The following is a 22,358-nucleotide window of genomic DNA, read 5'->3' on the forward strand; positions in this document are numbered from 1 at the left end:
AGTAAAACTAAATGCATGCTCTTCAACCGATCGCTGCCTGCACCTGCCCGCCCATCCAGCATAACTTCTCTGGATGGTTCTAACTTAGAATTTGTGGACAACTACAAATACCTAGGTGTCTGGTTAGACTGTAAACTCTCCTTCCAGACTCACATCAATCATCTCCAATCCAAAGTGAAATCTAGAATTGGCTTCCTATTTCACAACAAAGCATCCTTCACTCATGCTGCCAAACATACCCTCGTAAAACTGACCATCCTACCAATCCTCGACTTCGGCGATGTCATTTACAAAATAGCCTCCAATACCCTACTCAACAAGCTGGATGCAGTCTATCACAGTGCCATCCGTTTTGTCACCAAAGCCCCATATACAACCCACCACTGCGACCTGTATGCTCTCGTTGGCTGGCCTTCACTTCATAATCGTCGCCAAACACATTGGCTCCAGGTCATCTACAAGACCCTGCTAGGTAAAGTCCCCCCTTATCTCCGCTCACTGGTCACCATAGCAGCACCCACCTGTAGCACGCGCTCCAGCAGGTATATCTCTCTGGTCACCCCTAAAGCCAACTCCTCCTTTGGTCGTCTCTCCTTCCAGTTCTCAGCTGCCAATGACTGGAACGAACTACAAAAATCTCTAAAACTGGAAACACTTATCTCCCTCACTAGCTTTAAGCACCAGCTGTCAGAGCAGCTCACAGATCTCTGCACCTGTACATAGCCCATCTTTAATTGAGCCCAAACTACTACCTTTTCCCCTACTGTATTTATTTATTTTATTTATTTTGCTCCTTTGCACCATATTATTTATATTTTAACTTTTAACTTTCTTCAAACTACAAATCTACCATTCCAGTGTTTTTCTTGCCATACTTTATTTACTTTGCCACCATGGCATTTTTTTGCCTTTACCTCCATTATCTCACATCATTTGCTCACATTGTATATAGTCTTATTTTTTTCTACTGCATCATTGATTGTATGTTGTTTTACTCCATGTGTAACTCTGTGTTTTTGTATGTTGTCGAACTGCTTTGCTTTATCTTGGCCAGGTCGCAATTGTAAATGAGAACTTGTTCTCAACTTGCCTACCTGGTTAAATAAAGGTGAAATAAATAAATAAATAAAATAAATAAATAAAAAAATCACGAAGCTCATCTGCCTTTCATGCAGTGCCAAAAAATCATCAGCAACAAGAGGGATCAAATTAAGATCCTACATCTGTTGGTATTGCACTGCAGAACACCTCACAGGGTATCAGATCACAGTATGAACATATGTGAACAACATTAATTAAATTAAGTAATAATCATGATCAGTCATTTCTACTGGTCAGTGCAGACTTCCTCCACACAGTAAGCTTTAAAGTTCAAACCACTGCAGAGAAACGGCATTCACATTCACGACTTTAGGCGTCTACTAAGTCAGTGGAACTAATCGGCCTGGCATGAAAACATATTCTTAATTTTGACAACACAGTATGTGACTGGTCCATTCTGACTCTAAAGAATGTGTAGGGGCATTATTACAGCCTGTGTGAATGACACAGTGTCAGCGCTGAGGGGGATGGATCTACGTGACTCAACCGATGTGCCACATTAGGGGCTTAAAACGCAATCCTTCCTCCATTTAGGTCTTGAAAACTTTGGCAGGTCCTCTGCCACTTCAAAAAAAACACAGGGAAATAAAAATAAATGCTTGTCAAGGAGACCATTGCCAAAACTAATTGACCATTTTCAAACAATTACTGTATAAAAGAGTGGAGGATTTTATGGACGACAGAATATCTTCAAATTGCAGTTTAAGAGTGGAATGATGTGAACTACAGCAGTGAGCTGGAAGGACTGAGATTCTGATAACACCCGGTCTCACTTCTGTCTTACTTCAAGAGGCAGGAGGCATCTTACTCAAGAAGCGGGAGGCATCTTACTCAAGAAGCGGGAGGCATCTTACTCCAGAAGCGGGAGGCATCTTACTCAAGAAGCGGGAGGCATCTTACTCAAGAGGCAAGATGTGATCCGACTCTACTGGCTCTAACAGATTTGCTAAAAAGATATATTGTTTGCAGATAGGTTTATGGTTGTGTTTTATGAAGGGTAGACGGTTTGTTTTGAGTACATACTAACACTACACTGTTAGTGGGGAAACTGTGTAGCAATGTACAGATAAGTGAGGTTCCATTCTCCCAATAAGCACCATCAAATTACAAAACTTTGAAGAGCAGCCATGATGGCGGCAGATGAGGGGCCATCTGACCTCAAACCCTTTCCCGTCTCAGAGACTCTCGACTGGGCCATCTCTTCCAGACCTCCCTCTCCATGGAGTTCACACTAAGCTCTTCTCGTATCCCTGTCACTGCCGAATTGAGATCATGATAGGGAAAATTATCCTCATGTTATGCAGTGTCATTTTGATATACGGCCGGGGGAATTATGGGCCTTTTATGTCAGTCCGCTCACACTGAATCAATTTTCTCAAACTGACAATCACCGCTGAGCAGTATCCAGGCAGATGTTCTCAACAGAGCCTCACTCAGCGTGAACTAAGACACCACCAGTATTATGTGGAGTGACTGAAGTGTGTTTGTAAGTGGTCATTATCCGTGCAAAGAATCACACCAATTACCTGAGTACTAGGCTTTTTAGTCACAGTAGACTAATGAGAGAGAGAGAAGATGTTAATGTTGTTCTCCAGAATATGAAAAAAACAAGAGATAAGTGGAGAATAAATGGGTGTTCATTGTGGCTTTGATTGCATTGTGGATGCTGTGTAAGACTTTGTCAAGAAGACTTGAGTTACTGTAGTCAGCAAGTGAAGAAGTACATGCTCGGAGTGCATAGTCGTACTTAATTTCAGAGGCTAAGTTTGGCCCTTGTGGTGTTGTTCCAAGAACATTTTGTCTATCCATCATTATCATGAACAGGGGCCTTTTTGGTTTTCACAGTATGTCTCTCATTCTTGTGGGACACAGTTCATCTGGGTTTCCCCTGATCTCACCCCAGGATGTTACATGTGGAGCAGCCGTCGTGAGGAAGTAGCAGTTGCCAAATGTACGGTGCATTCAGAAAGTATTTAGACCCCTTGACTCTGTCCACATTTTGTTATGTTTACAGCCTTATTCTAAAATGGATGAAATCGTTTTTTTCCCCTCATCAATCTACATACAATACCCCATAAGGACAAAGCAAAAACTGGATTTTAGAAATTATTGCAAATGTATTTCAATTAAAAAACTGATATCACATTTACTTAAGTATTCAGACTTTGTAGAAGGACCTTTGGCAGCGATTACAGCTTAACGTCTTCTTGGGTATGATGCAACAAGCTTGGTACATCTATATTTGGGAGGTTTCTCCCATTCTTCTAGGCAGATCCTCTCAAGCTCTGTCAGGTTGGATGGAAACCGTCGCTGCACAGCTATTTTCTGGTCTCTCCAGAGATGTTCGATCGGCTTCAAGTCCGGGCTCTGGCTAGACCAATCAACAACATTCAGAGACTTGTCCCGAAGCCACATCTGCATTGTCTTGGCTGTGTGCTTAGGTTCATTGTCCTGTTGGAAGGTAAAACTTAGCCCCAGTCTGAAGTCCTGAGCACTCTGTAGCAGGTTTTCATCAAGGATCTTTCTGTACATTACTCCGTTCATCTTTCCCTCGATCCTGACTAGTCTCCCACTCTCTGCCGCTAAAAAACATCCCCACAGCATGATGCTGCCACCACCATGCTTCACCATAGGGATGGTCCCAGGTTTCCTCCAGATGTGACGCTTGGCATTCAGGCCAAAGAGTTCAATCTTGGTTTCATCAGACCAGAGAATCTTGTGACTTTTGGCAAACTTCAAGCGGACTGCCATGTGCCATTTACAGAGTGTCATTTGTCTGGCCATTCTACCAAAAAAGCGTGATTGGTAGAGTGCTGCAGATATGTTTGTCCTTCTGCAAGGTTCGCCCATCTCCACAGAGGAACTCTGGAGCTCTGTCAGTATGACCATCAGGTTCTTGGTCACCTCCCTGATCAATGCCCTTTTCCCCCGATTGCTCAGTTTGGCTGGGCAGCCAGCTCTAAGAAGAGTCTTGGTGGATCCAAACTTATTCCATTTAAGAATGATGAAGAACACTGTGTTCTTGGGGACCTTCAATGCTGCAGAAATGTTTTGGTACCCTTTCCCAGATCTGTGCCTCGACATAATCCTGTCTCGATGCTCTACGGGCAAGTCCTTCGACCTCATGGCTTGGTTTTGCTCTGACATGCATTGTCAACTGTAGGACCTTATGTCAACAGGTTTGTGCCATTCCAAATCCTGTCCAATCAATTGAATTTACCACAGGTGGACTCCAATCAAGTTGTAGAAACGTCTCAAACATGATCAATGGAAACAGGATGCGCCTGAGCTCAATTTTGAGACTCATAGCAAACCGTCTGAATACTTAAATAAGGTATTTCTGTTTTTTATGTTTAATAAATGTGCAACAAACTCTAAAAACCTGTTTTCACTTTGTGTTTATGGTGTATTATGTTGTAGATTGATGAGGAAAATGTGTTATTTGTTCCTCTTTAGAATAAGGTTGTAACGTAACAAAATGTGGAAAAGGGGAAGGGGTCTGAATACTTACCGAATGCACTGTACCTCAACACTGTTCTAATATTATTTTGACACAGTTATGACTATTGTGAAAATGAATCAGATTCAGACACACACATCTGAGAGAGTGTGTGTGTGTGTGTGTGTGTGTGTGTGTGTGTGTGTGTGTGTGTGTGTGTGTGTGTGTGTTTGCCCCTGTCTTTGTTTCTTTCCATATGTGTTCATTCAGCACAGCACCAGTTCTTAGTTACCACCAAAGACTGTCATCTATTACAGCAGAGGTCCTTAGTTACCACCATAGGCTGTCCTCTATTATAGCACCAGTCCTTAGTTACCATCATAGGCTGTATTCTATTACAGTTTTGTCATCATATGGAGCTATTAAAATTAATAATAAAATAGCTTCTGACTGGAAAAAAGACTCTCTATCTCTCCTCCTCTCTCTGATAATGGTCATACTGCTGTGCGTCAAACTTAAGGATTCTAACTGAAGCCCCAACCCGTCTCTCTCAGAAGTGCTTTAGTTTGGCAGTATATTGACAGGCTAGATTGGATTGACTGGCTGGCTGGCTGGATGTGGTGTGAGAGGATAGACTAATGTTGCATTCACACACAGTCCTGAGGAAGATAGATGACCTTGACAGGAACAGATAAAAGATCTGAGTGTAATGGCCAGAGGATGTCTGACACACACCGATGTGCCCTAGGAGGAAGTCCACTATGTGCAGCTCACCCTGCACTAACATAAATAACATGATACTGTTGAAGTAATATGGCTACAGGTTCATCTGCCTCACCTAAAGCCCATTCTGGTGGGAAGCTGCTATAGACCACCAAGTGCTAACAGTCAGTATCTGGATAACATGTGTGGAATGCTTGATAATGTATGTAATATCAACAGAGAGGTATATTTTCTGGATGATTTTTAATATTGACTGGCTTTCATCAAGCTGCCCACTCAAGAAAAAGCTTCAAACTGTAACCAGTGCCTTATCAGTCAACCTACCAAGGTAGTTACAAACAGCACAGGAATTAAATCATCAACATGTATTGATCACATCTTTACTAATGCTGCAGAAATGAGCTTGAAAGCAGTATCCAGATCCATTGGATGTAGTGATCATAATATAGTAGACATATCTAGGAAAACCAAAGTTCCAAAGGTTGGGCCTAATATAGTGTATAACAGGTCATAGAATAAGTTTTGTAGGGATTCCTATGTTGTTGATGTAAATAATATTTGTTGGTCAGTGGTGTGTAATGAGGTGCAAACAGACACTGCACTTGACACATTTATGAAATTGCTTATTCCAGTTACTGATAAGCATCCACCTATTAAGAAAAGTACTGTCAAAAATGTTTAAATGCCTGTGGATTGATGGGGAATTGGTTGAGAAGGATGAGGCAAAAGGAATGGAAAATAAGTCTGGCTGCACAACTGATTGGCAAACTTATTGCAAATTGAAAAAACCTGTGACTAAACTGAATAAAAAGAAGAAGAAACTACACTATGAAACAAATAAATTACTCAAAGAATGATAGTAAAAAGCTTTGGAGCAACTTAAATGAATTTTTTGGGAAAAAAGCAAACTCAACATCATTCATTGAATCAGATTACTCATTCACAACAAAACCAACTGATATTGCCAAGTACTTTAATGATTTTTTCATTGGCAAGATTAGCAAACTTACGCATGACATGCAAGCAACAAACACTGACACTACACATTCAAGTATATCTGACCAAATTTTGAAAGACGAGCATTGTCATTTTGAATTCTGTAAAGTGAGTGTGGAAGAGGTGAGCAAAGTATTGTTGTCTGTCAACAATGACAAGCCACCGGGTTCTGACAACTTGGATGGAAAATTACTGAGGATAATAGCGGACGATATTGCCACTTCTACTTGCCATATTTTCAATTTAAGCTTACTTGAAAGTGTGTGCCCCCAGGCTTGGAGGGAAGCAAACACCATTCCGATACCTAAGAATAGTAAAGCCCTCTTTACTGGCTCAAAAGCCTACCAATCAGCCTGTTACAAATCCTTAGTAAATTTTTGGGAACAAATTGTGTTTGACCAGATACAATGCTATTTTACAGTAAACAAATTGACAACAAACTTTCAACATTGTAACGCAGGTCATTTAAAAGGGACCAAGGCACAGCGTGTGTAGTGCTCATATTTGCTTTTAATGAATACACTTTAACAAAACAACAACATGACCGATACCAGTTCCATCAGGTGACATACACTAAACAGAAAACAACTACCCACAAAACCCAGGAAGAAAAACCCCTACTTAAATATGATCTCCAATCAGAGGCAACGAGGACCAGCTGCCTCCAATTGGCAATCAACCCCAAAAAACAACAACATAGAAATAGAAAACCTAGAACACAAACATAGAAAACATAGAAAAACACAAAACACCCCCTGTCACGCCCTGACCTACTCTACTACAGAAAATGACATCTTACTAGGGTCAGGACGTGACAAACATGCTTATAGGGAAGGACATTCAACAAGCACAGCACTTACACAAATGACTGATGATTGGCTGAAAGAATATTATGATAAAAAGATTGTGGTGGCTGTTTTGTTAGACTTCGGTGCGGCTTTTGACATTACCGATCATAGTCTGCTGCTGGAAAAACGTTTGTGTTATGGCTTTACACCCCCTGCTATAATGTGGATAAAGAGTTACCTGTCTAACAGAACACAGAGGATTTTCTTTAATGGAAGCCTCTCCAACAAAATCCAGGTAGAATCAGGAATTCCCCAGGGCAGCTGTCTAGGCCCATTTATTTTTTCAATATTTACTAATGACATGCCATTGGCTTTGAGTAAAGCCAGTGTGTCTATGTATGCGGATGACTCAACACTATTCATGTCAGCTACTACAGTGACTGAAATGACTGTAACACTTAACAAAGAGTTGTAATTAGTTTCAGAGTGGGTGGAAAGGAATAAGTTAGTCCTAAATATTTCTAAAACTAAAAGCATTGTATTTGGGACAAATCATTCACTTAACCCTAAACCTCAACTAAATCTCTTAACAAATAATGTGGAAATTGAGCAAGTTGAGGTGACTAAAATGTTTGGAGTAACCCTGGATTTTAAACTGTCATGGTTAAAAAATATTGATACAACAGTAGCTAAGCTGGGGATAAGTCTGTCCATAATAATGCTCTGCTCTACCTTTTTAACAGTGCTATCAACAAGGCAGGTGCTACAGGCCCTAGTTTTGTCGTACCTGGACCACTGTTCATTTGTGTGGTCATGTGCCACAAAAATGGACTAAGGGAATTTGCAATTGGCTCAGCACAGGGCAGCACGACTGGCCCTTGGATGTGCACGGAGAGCTGATATTAATAATATACATGTCAATCTCTCCTGGTGGAAAGTGGAGGAGAGATTGACTTAATCACTACTTGTATTTATGAGAGGTATTGACATGTTGAATGCACCGAGATGTCTGTCTAAACTACTGGCACACAGCTTGGACATCCATGCATACCCGAGAAACATGCCACAAGAGGTCTCTTCACAGTCCCCAAGTCCAGAACAGACTATGGGTAGCGCACAGTACTACATAAAACCATGACTACATGGAACTCTATTCCACATCAAGTAATTGATGCAAGCAGTAAAATTTTATTTAAAAAAACTGATAAAAATACACTCCATGGAACAGCAGGGACTGTGAAGCAACACAAACATAGGCACAGACACATGCATGCACACACGATAACAGATGCACTATACACACATGTACACATGGATTTTGTACTGTAGACATGTAGTAGTGGTAGAGAAGGGGCCTGAGGGCAGACATATCTTGTGAAATCTGTGAATGTATTGTAATGTTTTTCAAATTGTATAAACTTCCTTAATTTTGCTGGACCCCAAGGAAGAGTAGCTGCTGACTTGGCAGCAACTAATGGGGATCCATAATAAATACAAATACACGCTCACACACACACAACACATACATGTATGAATATGTACACACAAACACATGCACAGTCACACACAGACAAACAAACTCACACACACAAGGTTCTTGATTGCTGTTTTATCCCTTATTTCCCCACAGATAAACCTACAGAGGAGGATGCGGGTCACGGGCCTAATTACCCAGGGTGCAAAGCGCATCGGCAGCCCAGAGTACGTCAAGTCTTACAAAGTGGCCTCTAGTGATGATGGCAAGACCTGGAGGACAAACAAAGTCAAGGGCACAGACGAGGACATGGTGAGACACACACACACACAGCAACTGGAGACCACACACCAAGTCAAGGGCAGAGTGGAGGACATGATGAGATGACTTTTTAATTAGCCAGCTCACTCCGGGTTCCTCTTCCTAGCACTTACCCCCCTCCACTTTTTATGACTTTTAGATTGCATTTTATACTATTTGGGGATAAACGGCCACCAAATAGGCTCCCTGACACTCTGTCATTTTTGACAGCGCACCATGTCCCCTGTCCCGTCCTCCAACCAGCCATCCCCATTTTGTCCCCTGCCACCAATGGATTGTGTATGTGTGCCATTCAGAGGGTGAATGGGCAAGACAAAAGTTTTAAGTGCCTTTGAACAGGGAACAGGGTATGGTAGTAGGTGCCAGGCGCACCAGTTGTTCATGCTCAACAGTTTCTCGTGTGTATCAAGATTTGTCCACCACCCAAGGACATGCAGCCAACTTGACACTACTGTGAGAAGCATTGGCGTCAACATGGGCCAGCATCCCTGTGGAACGCCTTCGACAGCTTGTAGAGTCCATGCCCGACAAATTGAGGCAGTTCTGAGGACAAATGAGGGGTGCAACTCAATATTAGGAAGGTGTTCCTAATGTTTGGTATACTCAGTGTATATATGTACAGTACCAGTCAAAAGTTTGGACACACCTACTCATCAAGGGTTTACTTTATTTTTACTATTTTCTACAAAACTATGAAATAACACATATGGAATCATGGAATAACCTAAAAATTGTTAAACAAATCCAAATATATTTTAGATTTTAGATTCTTCAAAGTAGCCACCCTTTGCCTTGATGACAGCTTTGCACAATCTTGGCATTCTCTCAACCAGCTTCATGAGGAATGCTTTTCCAACAGTCTTGAAGGAGTTCCCACATATGCTGAGTGCTTGTTGGCTGCTTTTCCGTCACTCTGCTGTCCAACTCATCCCAAACCATCTCAATTGGGTTGAGGTCATGTGATTGTGGAGGCCAGGTCATCTGATGCAGCACTCCATCACTCTCCTTGGTCAAATAGCCCTTACACAGCCTGGAGGTGTTTTGGGGTTCATTGTCCAGTTAAAAAACAATTGATTGTCCCACTAAGCGCAACCAGATGGGATAGCATATCGCTGCAGAATGCTGTGGTAGCCATGCTGGATTAGTGTGCTTTGAATTCTAAATAAATCACCAACAGTGTCACCAGAATAACACCCCCACACCATCACACCTCCTCCATGCTTCACGGTGGAACCACACATGCGGAGATCATCTGTTCACCTACTCTGCGTCTCACAAAGACACAGCGGTTGGAACCAAAAATCTCAAATGTTTTCCTTTGCGCGTGTTTCTTTTGATTTTGAGGTGTGTCTGTTACTCTGTGAAGCATTTATTTTGGCTACAATCTGAGGTGCAGTTAATTCTAAAGAACTTATTCCCTGCAGCAGAGGTAACTCTGGGTATTCCTTTCCTGTGGCGGTCCTCATGAGAGCCAGTTTCATCATAGCGCTTGATGGTTTTTGCGACTGCACTTGAAGAAACTTTCAAAGTTCTTGAAATTTTCCAGATTGACTGACATTCATGTCTTAACGTAATGATGGACTAACGTTTCTCTTTGCTTATTTGAACTGTTCTTGACATAATATGGACTTGTTCTTTTACTAAATAGGGCAATCTTCTGTATACCACCCCTACCTTGTCACATAACAACTGATTGGCTCAAATGCATTAAGAAGGAAAGAAATTACATAAATTACAGTGAGGGAATAAAGTATTTGATCCCCTGCTGATTTTGTACATTTGCCCACTGACAAAGAAATGATCAGTCTATAATTTTAATGGTAGGTTTATTTGAACAGTGAGAGACAGAATAACAACCAAAAAATTCAGAAAGACGCATGTCAAAAATGTTATAACTTGATTTGCATTTTAATGAGGGAAACAAGTATTTGACCCCTCTGCAAAACATGACTTAGTACTTGGTGGCAAAACCCTTGTTGGCAATCACAGAGGTCAGACGTTTCTTGTAGTTGGCCACCAGGTTTGCACACATCTCAGGAGGGATTTTATCCCACTCCTCTTTGCAGATTTTCTCCAAGTCATTAAGGTTTCGAGGCTGGCATTTGGCAACTCGAACCTTCAGCTCCCTCCACAGATTTTCTATGGGATTAAGGTCTGGAGACTGGCTAGGCCACTCCAGGACCTTAATGTGCTTCTTCTTGAGCCGCTCCTTTGTTGCCTTGGCCGTGTGTTTTGGGTCATTGTCATGCTGGAATACCCATCCACGACCCATTTTCAATGCGCTGGCTGAGGGAAGGAGGTTCTCACCCAAGATTTGACGGTACATGGCCCGTCCATCGTCCCTTTGATGCAGTGAAGTTGTCCTGTCCCCTTAGCAGAAAAACACCCCCAAAGCATAATGTTTCCACCTCCATGTTTGACGGTGGTGATGATGTTCTTGGGGTCATAGGCAGTATTCCTCCTCCTTCAAACATGGCGAGTTGAGTTGATGCCAAAGAGCTCCATTTTGGTCTAATCTGACCACAACACTTTCACCCAGTTGTCCTCTGAATCATTCAGATGTTCATTGGCAAACTTCAGACGGGCATGTATATGTGCTTTCTTGAGCAGGGGGACCTTGCAGGCGCTGCAGGATTTCAGTCCCTCACGGCGTAGTGTGTTACCAATTGTTTTCTTGGTGACTATGGTCCCAGCTGCCTTGAGATCATTGACAAGATCCTCCCGTGTAGTTCTGGGTTGATTCCTCACTGATTCCTCACTCTCATGATCATTGCAACTCCACGAGGTGAGATCTTGCATGGAGCACCAGGCCGAGGGAGATTGACAGTTCTTTTGTGTTTCTTCCATTTGTGAATAATCGCACCAACTGTTGCCACCTTCTCACCAAGCTGCTTGGCGATGGTCTTGTAGCTCATTCCAGCCTTGTGTAGGTCTACAATCTTGTCCCTGACATCCTTGGAGAGCTCTTTGGTCTTGGCCATGGTGGAAAGTTTGGAATCTGATTGATTGATTGCTTCTGTGGACAGGTGTCTTTTATACAGGTAACAAGCTGAGATTAGGAGTACTCCCTTTAAGAGTGTGCTCCTAATCTCAGCTCGTTACCTGTATAAAAGATACCTGGGATCCAGAAATCTTTCTGATTGAGAGTGGGTCAAATACTTATTTCCCTCATTAAAATGCAAATCAATTTATAACATTTTTGACGTGTTTTTCTGGATTTGTTTGTTGTTATTCTGTCTCTCACTGTTCAAATAAATCTACCATTAAAATTATAGACTGATAATTTCTTTGTCAGTGGGCAAACGTACAAAATCAGCAGGGGATCAAATACTTTTTTCCCTCACTGTAAGTTTTAACAAGGCTCACCTGTTAATTGAAATGCATTCTAGGTGACTACCTCATGAAGCTGGTTGAGAAAATGCCAAGAGTGTGCAAAGCTGTCATCAAGGCAAAGTGTGGCTACTTTGAAGAATCTCAAATATAAAATACTGTATATTTTGATTTGTTTAACACTTTTTGGTTACTACAAGATTCCATATGTGTTATTTCATAGTTTTAATGTCTTCGCTATTATTCCACCAAATAGTAAAAATAAGGCCCTGGAATGAGTAGTTGTGTCCAAATTTTTGACAGGTACTGTATACAGTTGAAGTCGGAAGTTTACATACACCTTAGCCAAATACATTTAAATTTAGTTTTTCACAATCCCAGACATTTAATCCTAGTAAAAAGTCCCTGTCTTAGGTCATTTAGGATCACCACTTTATTTTAAGAATGTGAAATGTCAGAATAATTGTAGGGAGAATGATTTATTTCAGCTTTTATTTCTTTCATCATGTTCTCAGTGGGTCAGAAGTTTATATACACTCAATTAGTATTTGGTAACATTGCCTTTAAATTTCAGGTAGCCTTCCACAAGCTTCCCACAAATAGTTTGGTGAATTTTGTCCCATTCCTCCTGACAGTGCTGGTGTAACTGAGTCAGGTTTGTAGGCCTCCTTGCTCACATACGCTTTTTCAGTTCTGCCAACAAAATGTCTATAGGATTGAGGTCAGGGCTTTGTGATGGCCACTCCAATACCATGACTTTGTTGTCCTTAAGCCATTTTGCCACAACTTTGGAAGTATGCTTGGGGTCATTGTCCATTTGGAAGACCCATTTGTGACCAAGCTTTAACTTCCTGACTGATGTCTTGAGATTTTGCTTCAATATATCCACTCAATTTTCTTTCCTCGTGATGCCATCTATTTTGTGAAGTGCACCAGTCCTTCCTGTAGCAAAGCACCCCCACAACATGATGCTGTGCTTCACAGTTGGGATGGTGTTCTTCGGCATGCAAGCCTCCCCTTTTTTCCTCCAATCATAATGATGGTCATTATGGCCAAACATTTCTATTTTTGTTTCATCAGACCAGAGGACATTTCTCCAAAAGCAAAGAGGTTCTGAGTACATCCACAGGTACACCTCCAATTGACTCAATTTAAGTCAATTAGCCTATCAGAAGCTTATAAAGCCATGACTTCATTTTCTGGAATTTTCCAAGCTGTTTAAAGGCACAGTCAACTTAGTGTATGTAAACTTCTGACCCACTGGTTTGTGATACAGTGAATTATAAGTGAAATAATCTGTCTGTAAACAATTGTTGGAAAAATGTCTTGTGTCATGCACAAAGTAGATGTCCTAACTGATTTGCCAATACAATAATTTGTTAACAAGAAATTTGTGGAGTGGTTGAAAAGCAAGTTTTAATGGTGTGTATGTAAGTGTATGTAAACTTCTGACTTGAACTGTATATTCTGACAAAAATATAAACGCAACATGCAACAATTTCAAAGATTTTACTGAATTACAGTTCGTATAAGGAGATAAGTTAATTGACATGGTCACAGATATCTTTTAAAAATTAGCCTCACAACAGGGCTCAGGATCTCGTCAAAGTATTTCTTTGCATTCAAAATTGCCATCAATAAAATGCAATTGTTTTCATTGTCCGTAACTTATAACTGCCTATAACATAACCCCACTGCCACCATGGGGCACTCTGTTCACAGCGTTGACATCGGCAAACTGCTTGCCTAAAAGACATCATCAACTTCTTCTGCGGTTGTAAGGCCGGTTGGACATACTGCTAAATTCTCTAAAACAATGCTGGAGGTGGTTTATGGTAGATAAATTAACATTAAATTATCTGGCAACAGCTCTGGTGGACATTCCTGCAAGCATCATGCCAATTGCACGCTCCCTCAAAACTTGAGACATCTGTGGCATTGTGTTCTATGACAAAACTGCACATTTTCGAGTGGCCTTTTATTGTCCCCAGAACAAGGTGCACCTGTGTCATGATCATGCTGTTTAATCAGCTTCTTGATATGCCACAGCTGTCAGGGGGAGGATTATCTTGGCAAAGGATAAACACTCACTAACAGGAAGTAAACAGATGTGTGCACAAAATCTGAGAGAAATAAGCTTTTTGTACATATGGAGAATTTCTGGGATATTTTATTTCAGCTCATGAAATATGGGACCAACACTTTACATGTTGCGTTTATATTTTTGTTATATATACAGTATATAGTTGTTACTCTAACAACTGTAAGATTAATGAGGCATGCAGAACACCGGGATAAGAGGCTAAACTCAAAACCCAGTTTTTAATTTTCTTGCCTGAGATCTTTGAGTCTGACTGTGAGTGTGCTAGCCAGAGAGTAGACTCACTGATGTTCTGACCCAGAGGGACCGCCCTTTTGAGTGCACAACTGTGCAATGCTGACCTGAATTCATCCGGAGGGAGCTGCATTCCTTAACATTCCTTAACACACACACACACACACACACAAAAAACATACATACCACCTGAGAGGGCCCTATGAAACACTGTTAGTTCATTTGGGGATAGCACTGTAAAACAGTCTATATGGTATGGCAAGGTAATTGGTCAACTAATTCAAAACACATCGTGTGCTTACAAATTACCAGCTTATATCGTGCAATTAAAAAATATATTTTTCCAGTAATTTGAGCTCATTGAATGGCAGCAATTTCTTGAGTTTCGAGTAGACACTAGAGACCGTGTGAGAGACTGTTCACAGAGAGACTGTTCACAGAGAGACTGTTCACAGAGACAATTTGCTTCCCCCTTCCTGTCCCTTTTAACCCCTCTTCTGTCATATAATTTCCCTACTCAGATATTCCGTGGAAATGTGGAAAACAACGCTCCCTCTGCCAACTCCTTCACCCCTCCCATTGAGGCGCAGTACGTGCGCATCTACCCCCAGGTCTGTAGGAGACACTGCACCCTGCGCATGGAGCTGCTCGGCTGTGAGCTCTCAGGTAATAATTCATGACTAGAGGTTCGCACAGGTGTCGCGCCACCAACAGGACAGTTCTGCATTTCTCAAGAAGTACAATAGGGGGCACCATTGAGTATTGTCATATCGTATTTCTTTGGAAGTATTGTTTTGGAGGTCATTTGCAGTTCTAGAAAGGACTCTTTCCACTAACTAGTTTGTTTCTCCAGGATGCTCTGAGCCCATGGGGATGAAGTCTGGCCACATCCAGGACTACCAGATCACAGCGTCCAGCCTCTTCAGAACACTCAACATGGACATGTTCACCTGGGAACCCAGCAAGGCCCGTCTGGACAAACAGGGAAAGGTCAATGCCTGGACTTCTGGACGCAGTGACCAGTCCCAGTGGCTTCAGGTAGGAGGCTACCCCCCTGCTTCCCATCTAAGGAAACATAGGAACTGGAGTTTCTCCTATCCACATAATCTGACCAGGAAAAACAGAGGATCGTAGGAATAGCCTAGTCACATGGTCAGGATAAATTAATTTGTTATTTTTCAGCAGAAACTTGCATAAAGGAACTTATACTATATGCATTCAGAACTTGTGGCTTATGGGGGAAACATACTTCAACTTTATTTTGCAAGCATCATACATCTACTAACTTAACCACCAGAACCTCATAACTCCAACTAGTCCTAACTACTCCTGAATGCAACACCGGCCATGCCTGCACTGTGCTTGTGAATCTGTCCTCACGTCATCTTACCTTTAGCTGCAGCCCAGTACGTGCTGTCACACTACAGTTATCCTATTTGTGCTCATTAAGGTAACTGATTGTCTCAGACGACCCAGCCGGGACCTTAAGCAAAGACGCATCCCTCAACGGACGCTTATAGTTTGTCCTCCCAGGAACTTGAGAAGTATCTCGTTACCAAAAAGCGTGAGAGAGTGACTTAGAGAGTATATGAGAAGATTTTGTCTAGAATAACAGTTAGGAACAGAGCAGGTCACAGCTGTTTGGAATCATCGGGACTTAGCCAGATGTGAATGTGCATCAGTGTTTCAAAACAACCGTAGATATAGTCCAGATGCAGGATCTTAATTTGATCACCCTGTTGCAGGTGAACTTTAGTGCAATGCAAGAAATGTGTAACTTGTAGTGTACTTGAGGTAAAAAAAGGCTTCTGAAGTTTTCAATTTCCACTTTGGGATTTCAGACTTGATGTTCCCTTACGAAAAATGTATCAATCCCTACAAAAATGTTCATGAATTATGATCATCATAATAAATTTAAATGTCCTGTTGCTGCAGTATTATTTTCATGCTGTAACAAACTGACTAAAATTAAGATTCTACATCTGTATGTCCTTATTGTTTATTGCAGTGTCCGCAGTTGACTTAAGATGCTGAAAAGTTCCAGGGAAGGAGATAAAACCTTCTCCCTACAGGCTGCAACATGGATTAAGCTATCCTGGCATTACAAAAGCTCTGTTATAGAATGTTGCTCGTTATGACACTGTCACCTGACCTGACAAGGACAAAACTCTGGATTCTAGTAGCCTATGTAACATGTCCAGACTAGGGCCTGGAGTTTTCTAGCTGGTTAGGTGACATGGTCAAGAAAACTCCTGGCCCTAGACATACTGCAGTAAAAATACAGGAATATTTTGTTTTCTAGAACAGTAAAATAAAGGGCATAGCATTTGTGTCTGATGGTCATCTCTGGGATCGGTTGTTCCCTGGCCTTTCTGTCCTCTCCTACCTCTGATAGTCCGTTAGAGCTTAGCGGTGACATAAACAGTGCCCCGTAGTAGTGCCCCCTTGTCTAGCCATAATTAGATTGGCTGAGCCTGGAGTGAGATATGTTTTTATCACAGCAAAGGCCTTCTAAGAAGGAAGAGGCCAGGCTGTGCGGTTAGACTAGCTCCAGACAGGCCATGAAGCTCAGTTGAATTGATTGCTGTGGATAGAGGGAAACTCGTGGTTTGATATTACATGCTGTGCCTACAGGAGGAGGGAGAGGCTATGAAGCCAGCTGTTAAATCAATGGCTTCCTCCAACGACAAGGATACATGGCGATGCCCACTTCTCCCCACACCTTCTAGACCTATGGCAAGGGAAAATAAATAGAAGCATTGATGTTTTCACCTCACATTAGTGTGTTTGTCACAGGAAGTATTGATGTTCATCTGGTAATGCGCGGTTGTGTTTGTTTATGTGTTGTGTATGGATATGTGGGATGTGTATGAATGGATATACTCTACATATGACTATTGGTGACTCTACTCACAGTTCAAAATCTTCTCCGCACCAGTTGCCATGGTGAATAATTGATTACCAGTGACATTACTGGATGACTTTACACTTGATAGATTAATGGAATTAATCACACTTAGTGACAAATTAAGTATTCTAATTAATCAAGACAACTGCAGTAGAGCAGCAGCAAAAAAATCCTTTACAGAGTGCAAACACGCCAGACTAGACCTGGCCATGGAAGAGGCTGAACCTGCTCTCATCTGACTAACGAACCAGTCACTGTAATGAAATGTTGATATTGTCACATATGTATCTTTATCTTGAGGAGACCAAACAAACTTTGTGCATGATAAGGGTCAGACAGACTTTCGTTATGACTTTCATGATTTTTTTGTAAGACCCACCTGCTCACACCCCCATCTCCAATGCCCGCATCACTCTCTGCCACATGGCCTCAAACTGCACCATTTTGTTTCTCTCCATTGCCCATGCACTTTCAACATTTTGGGTCCTTGTTATCATTGAAGGATTGGTTGATTTCCAGTTTTTAAGTATACATTTTTTAAGATGATTGATGAGAAAAGTATTGCCCAACCCATCGGGTATCTCACTGCACTCTCATATGCCGTGTCTTGAAATATGCAGATAGATGGATTAAAAGTACATTTACATTGTAATAATTCCCACTTTAAATAACGTTCAGCTTATAAATGCTTCATAAAGCCTTCATAATGCCTTCATAAGCACTACAAAAATGTGTTACAAAGCAGCTATAACCATATGGCATGCTTTATAAAGGGTTCATAAATGTGGCATAACTGTGTGACATAATCACCTATGTCAAAAGTGACATAACCCACTAGGTTGAATATGATATAAACATGTGCTTTATAAAGGGTGACAACATGTGCTGATAAACTCTAAAGTGATGTCATGTTAGTCACATTACACCTAATCTCTTTCCCAGACACTTCTGCCGAAATGTGTGGAAGGTCTAGTGGACCAAAGCATCAAACTTGGCCATCAGTTAATTTTAAGAAGATACATTGTGGAAATGGGCATGGTTTAGCCATAATTATGATTTTTTTGACTGTGTTAAGTAGTGACGATGATAAATAATTTACTCAGTAAGGTCACTCCTATAGAATTCTATGGTCACTCCCAGTAAGGCCAACTTTGAATGTTTGATATCCCAGGATTATACTCTATGTGCTGTGTGTGCAATTGCTTAGGAACGACGTTACTCGAAGAAACACTTACCTTGATGAAAGCCCCCAACCTAAAGAAATTGAAAGTGTCTTTATTCTGGAACCAAGTTACATGTTCCTCAGTACACAAACATGCACACAACAAAAATTAGCCATACTGCGCGGTGCTGGGCTCAGTCAGGTTAACTTGTTTTTCACTGTCCATTGGCACCACAAATGGGCATTTTACTTTACTCCACCCATTCTATTGGGGACCGATTCACATCTTATGTGCGCTTACTGCACTACAGAAAACCCGCTAACCAAACAACAGTGCAGGGCATGCTCACTGAATTAAAGGGCAACTACACTCAAAAATACAAATTTCTTCGATTTTTACAAGACCTCAAAAGTCATCCCCTGATGTGGTTTAAACATCTCCCGCACTTGCCTTTAAAAGGCCCTACCAACATTTTTTGCCATGAATGACTCCACTTTAGAGTGTGTGTAATCCTGCAGCACAGCATTTTGGGGGAAGGTCAGGTCCAACATTGACTATGCAGCCAAGAGTTAAAGTGGTTCGGCCATCCTAGAAATGTTGTAGTGAAATATAATATATCAAATTCAGCAGACGCTTTTATCCAAAGCGAATAACAGTCATGTGTAAATACATTTTTACGTATGGGTGGTTCTGGGAATCGAATCCAATATCCTGGCTTTGCAATGCTCTTTGTGAAGCCTCAATTTAATATTATTTATAAGGCCTTTATTAAGTGGTGCTTATGCCACCCTTTATAAAGCACAGGTTTATGTCAGCAGAATTCCAGCAGCATACCACCCTGAAGATAAGCAGGGTTGGTCCTGGATGGGAGACCAGATGCTGCTGGAAGTGGTGTTGGGGGGCCAAAAGGAGGCACCCTTTCCTCTGGTCTAAAAAAATATCCCAATGCCCCAGCCCAGTGATTGGGGACATTGCCCTGTGTAGGGTGCCGTCTTTTGGATGGGACGTTAAACGAGTGTCCTGACTCTCTGTGGTCACTAAAGATCCCATGGCACTTATTGTAAGAGTAGGGGTGTTAACTGCAGTGTCCTGGCTTAATTCCCAAACTGGCCCTCATACCATAACGGTCACCTAATCATCCCCAGTTTACAATTGGCTCATTCCTCTCCCCTGTAACTATTCCCCAGGTCATTGCTGTAAATTTGAATGTGTTCTCAGTCAACTTACCTGGTAAAATAAGGGTTAAATAATGAATACATTTTTTTACATAGTGGGTTATGTCACATTTGACATTGGTGTTTATGCTACATTTATGAACCTTTTATCAAGCATGACAAATGGTTATAGAAGATTTGTAACACATTTATGTAGTGTTTATGAAGTCTTTATGAAGGCTTTATGAATCCTTTATAAGCTGCATGTCATTTAAATCGGGACCCAACTGGTCTAACTCCACCCATAACTTTTGGTATTTATAGCATTCCCAGAAGACGTGGATTATTGAGTCATTGTAAGTTTTACACTTAAGACATGGCTCTGTGTTGTGCTGTAGAATTTGTGAATTTTGTATCTTGTATAATAAATTCAATACATTAGTTTGTACTGGATTAAGTGTACATTTTTGTTAACTGTAATTTTGTTAGTTGCAGTGCCAGTCAACATTTTGGACACACCTACTCATCCCAGGGTTTCTCTTTTATTTGACTATTTTCTACATTGAAGAGAAATTGTGAAGATATCAATACTATGAAATAACACGCATGGCATCATGTAGTAACCAAGAAAGTGTTAAACAAATCCAAATATATTTGATATTCTTGAAAGTAGCAACCCTTTGCCTTGATGACAGCTTTGCACACTCTTGGCATTCTCTCAACCAGCTTCATGAGGTACTCACCTGGAATGAATTTAATTATTAGGTGTGCCTTCTTAAAAGTTAGTTTGTGGAATTTATTTCCTTCTTAATGCATTTGAGCCAATCAGTTGTTTTTTGACAATGTAGAGGTGGTATCTTGAAGATAGCCCTATTTGGTAAAAGACCAAGTTCTTATTATGGCAAGAACAGCTCAAATAATAAAGAGAAATGACAGTCCATCATTACTTTTATGACATGAAGGTTAGTCAATCCGGAAAATGTCAAGAACTTTCTTCAAGTGCAGTTGCAAAAACCATCAAGCTCTATGACGAAACTGGCTCTCATGAGCACCACCACAAAATATGAAGATCCAGAGTTACCTCTGCTGCAGAGGATAAGTTCATTAGAGTTACCAGCCTCAGAAATTGCAGCCCAAATAAATGCTTCACAGAGTTCAAGTAACTGACACATCTCAACATCAACTGTTCAGAGGAGACTGCATGAATCAGGCCTTCATTGTTGAATTTCTGCCAAGAAACCACTACCAAAGGACATCAATAAGAAGAAGAGACTTGCTTGGGCCAAGAAACACAAGCAATGAACATTAGGCCGGTAGAAATCTGTCCTTTGGTCTGATGAGTCCAAATGTGAGATTTTTGGTTCCAAGCTCTGTCTTTGTGGGATACAGAGTAGGTGAATGGATGATCTCCACCATGAAGAATGGAGTAGGAGGTGTGAATATGTGGGGGTGCTTTGTTGGTGACACACTTAATTTATTTTGTATTCAAGGCACACTTAACCAGAATAGCTACCACAGAATTCTGCAGCGATACGCCATCCCATCTGGTTTGCGCTTAGTGGGACTATAATTTGTTTTTCAACAGGACAATGACCCATCACACCTCCAGGCTGTGTAAGGGCTATTTGACCAAGAAAGAGAGCAATGGAGTTCTGCATCAGATGACCTGGCCTCCACAATCACCCGACCTCAACCCAATTGAGATGGTTTGGGATGAGTTGGACCGCAGAGTAAAGGAAAGCAACCAACAAGTGCTCAGCATATGTGGGAACTCTGTTGGAAAAGCATTCCAGGTGAAGCTGGTTGAGAGAATACCAAGCTTGTGCAAAGCTGTCATTAAGGCAAAAGGTGGCTTCTTTGAAGAATCTCAAATATAAAATATATTTTGATTTGTTTAACACTTTTTTGGTTACTACATGATTCCAAATGTGTTATTTCATATTTTTGATGTCTTCACTATTATTCTACATTGTAGAAAATAGTAAAAAAATATATTAAAAAAACGGAATGAGTAGGTGTGTCCAAACTTTTGACTGGTACTGTATGTTCCAACATCCTCCATCTTGTACCAACATCAGTTATTTGTTAGTCTTTCTTCCAATAGTAAGAGAGTCAGTTGGATAGTGTCACGTCCTGACCCTTGTAAGGGGTCATTTTCCATAGTAGAGTGGTCAGGGCATGACAGGTGGGTGTTTTGGTTTTCTGTTTCTATATGGGGTTTTCTAGATTTCTATTTCTATGTTTTTGTTTTGGCCAGGTATGGTTTCCAATCAGAGGCAGCTGTCTATCGTTGTCTCTGATTGGAAGCCATACTTAGGCAGCCTGTTTTTCATGTGTGGGTGTGGGTAGTTGTTTTCCGTTTTGTATGTGTTACCTGACGGAACTGTTGGTGGTCGTTTTGTTGTTTTTGTTAAGTATTTCATTAATAAAGTGAATAGGAGCACTCTACACACTGCGCCTTGGTCCCCTTTAGACGGCCCTCGTTACAGAACTACCCACCATGATTGGATCAAGCGGCGTTCCTTGCTGAAATGGACACCTGGTCACATAGTGAGTGGACGGAGAGGAGAAATTGGACCTGGGGCCAGGTAATCGAGAGATACTGGAGCCTACCTGGGAAGAGGCA

At 41.3% G+C, this 22,358-nt stretch overlaps 1 protein-coding gene across 2 annotated transcripts in view; it reads left to right on the top strand.

Moving 5' to 3' along the window:
• LOC115164906 (EGF-like repeat and discoidin I-like domain-containing protein 3) overlaps positions 1 to 22,358 on the top strand; it is a 224,387-nt gene that overhangs the window by 154,039 nt on the left and 47,990 nt on the right. For both annotated transcript variants that reach the window (XM_029717822.1, XM_029717823.1), the window contains 3 exons: positions 8,678 to 8,833; positions 15,029 to 15,173; positions 15,361 to 15,545. In XM_029717822.1, the coding sequence (XP_029573682.1) occupies positions 8,678 to 8,833; positions 15,029 to 15,173; positions 15,361 to 15,545 (486 nt within the window). The remainder of the gene's footprint in view (positions 1 to 8,677; positions 8,834 to 15,028; positions 15,174 to 15,360; positions 15,546 to 22,358) is intronic.

This window comes from Salmo trutta, chromosome 27 (assembly GCF_901001165.1).
Source record: "Salmo trutta chromosome 27, fSalTru1.1, whole genome shotgun sequence".
NCBI classification, from domain to species: Eukaryota; Metazoa; Chordata; class Actinopteri; order Salmoniformes; family Salmonidae; genus Salmo; species Salmo trutta.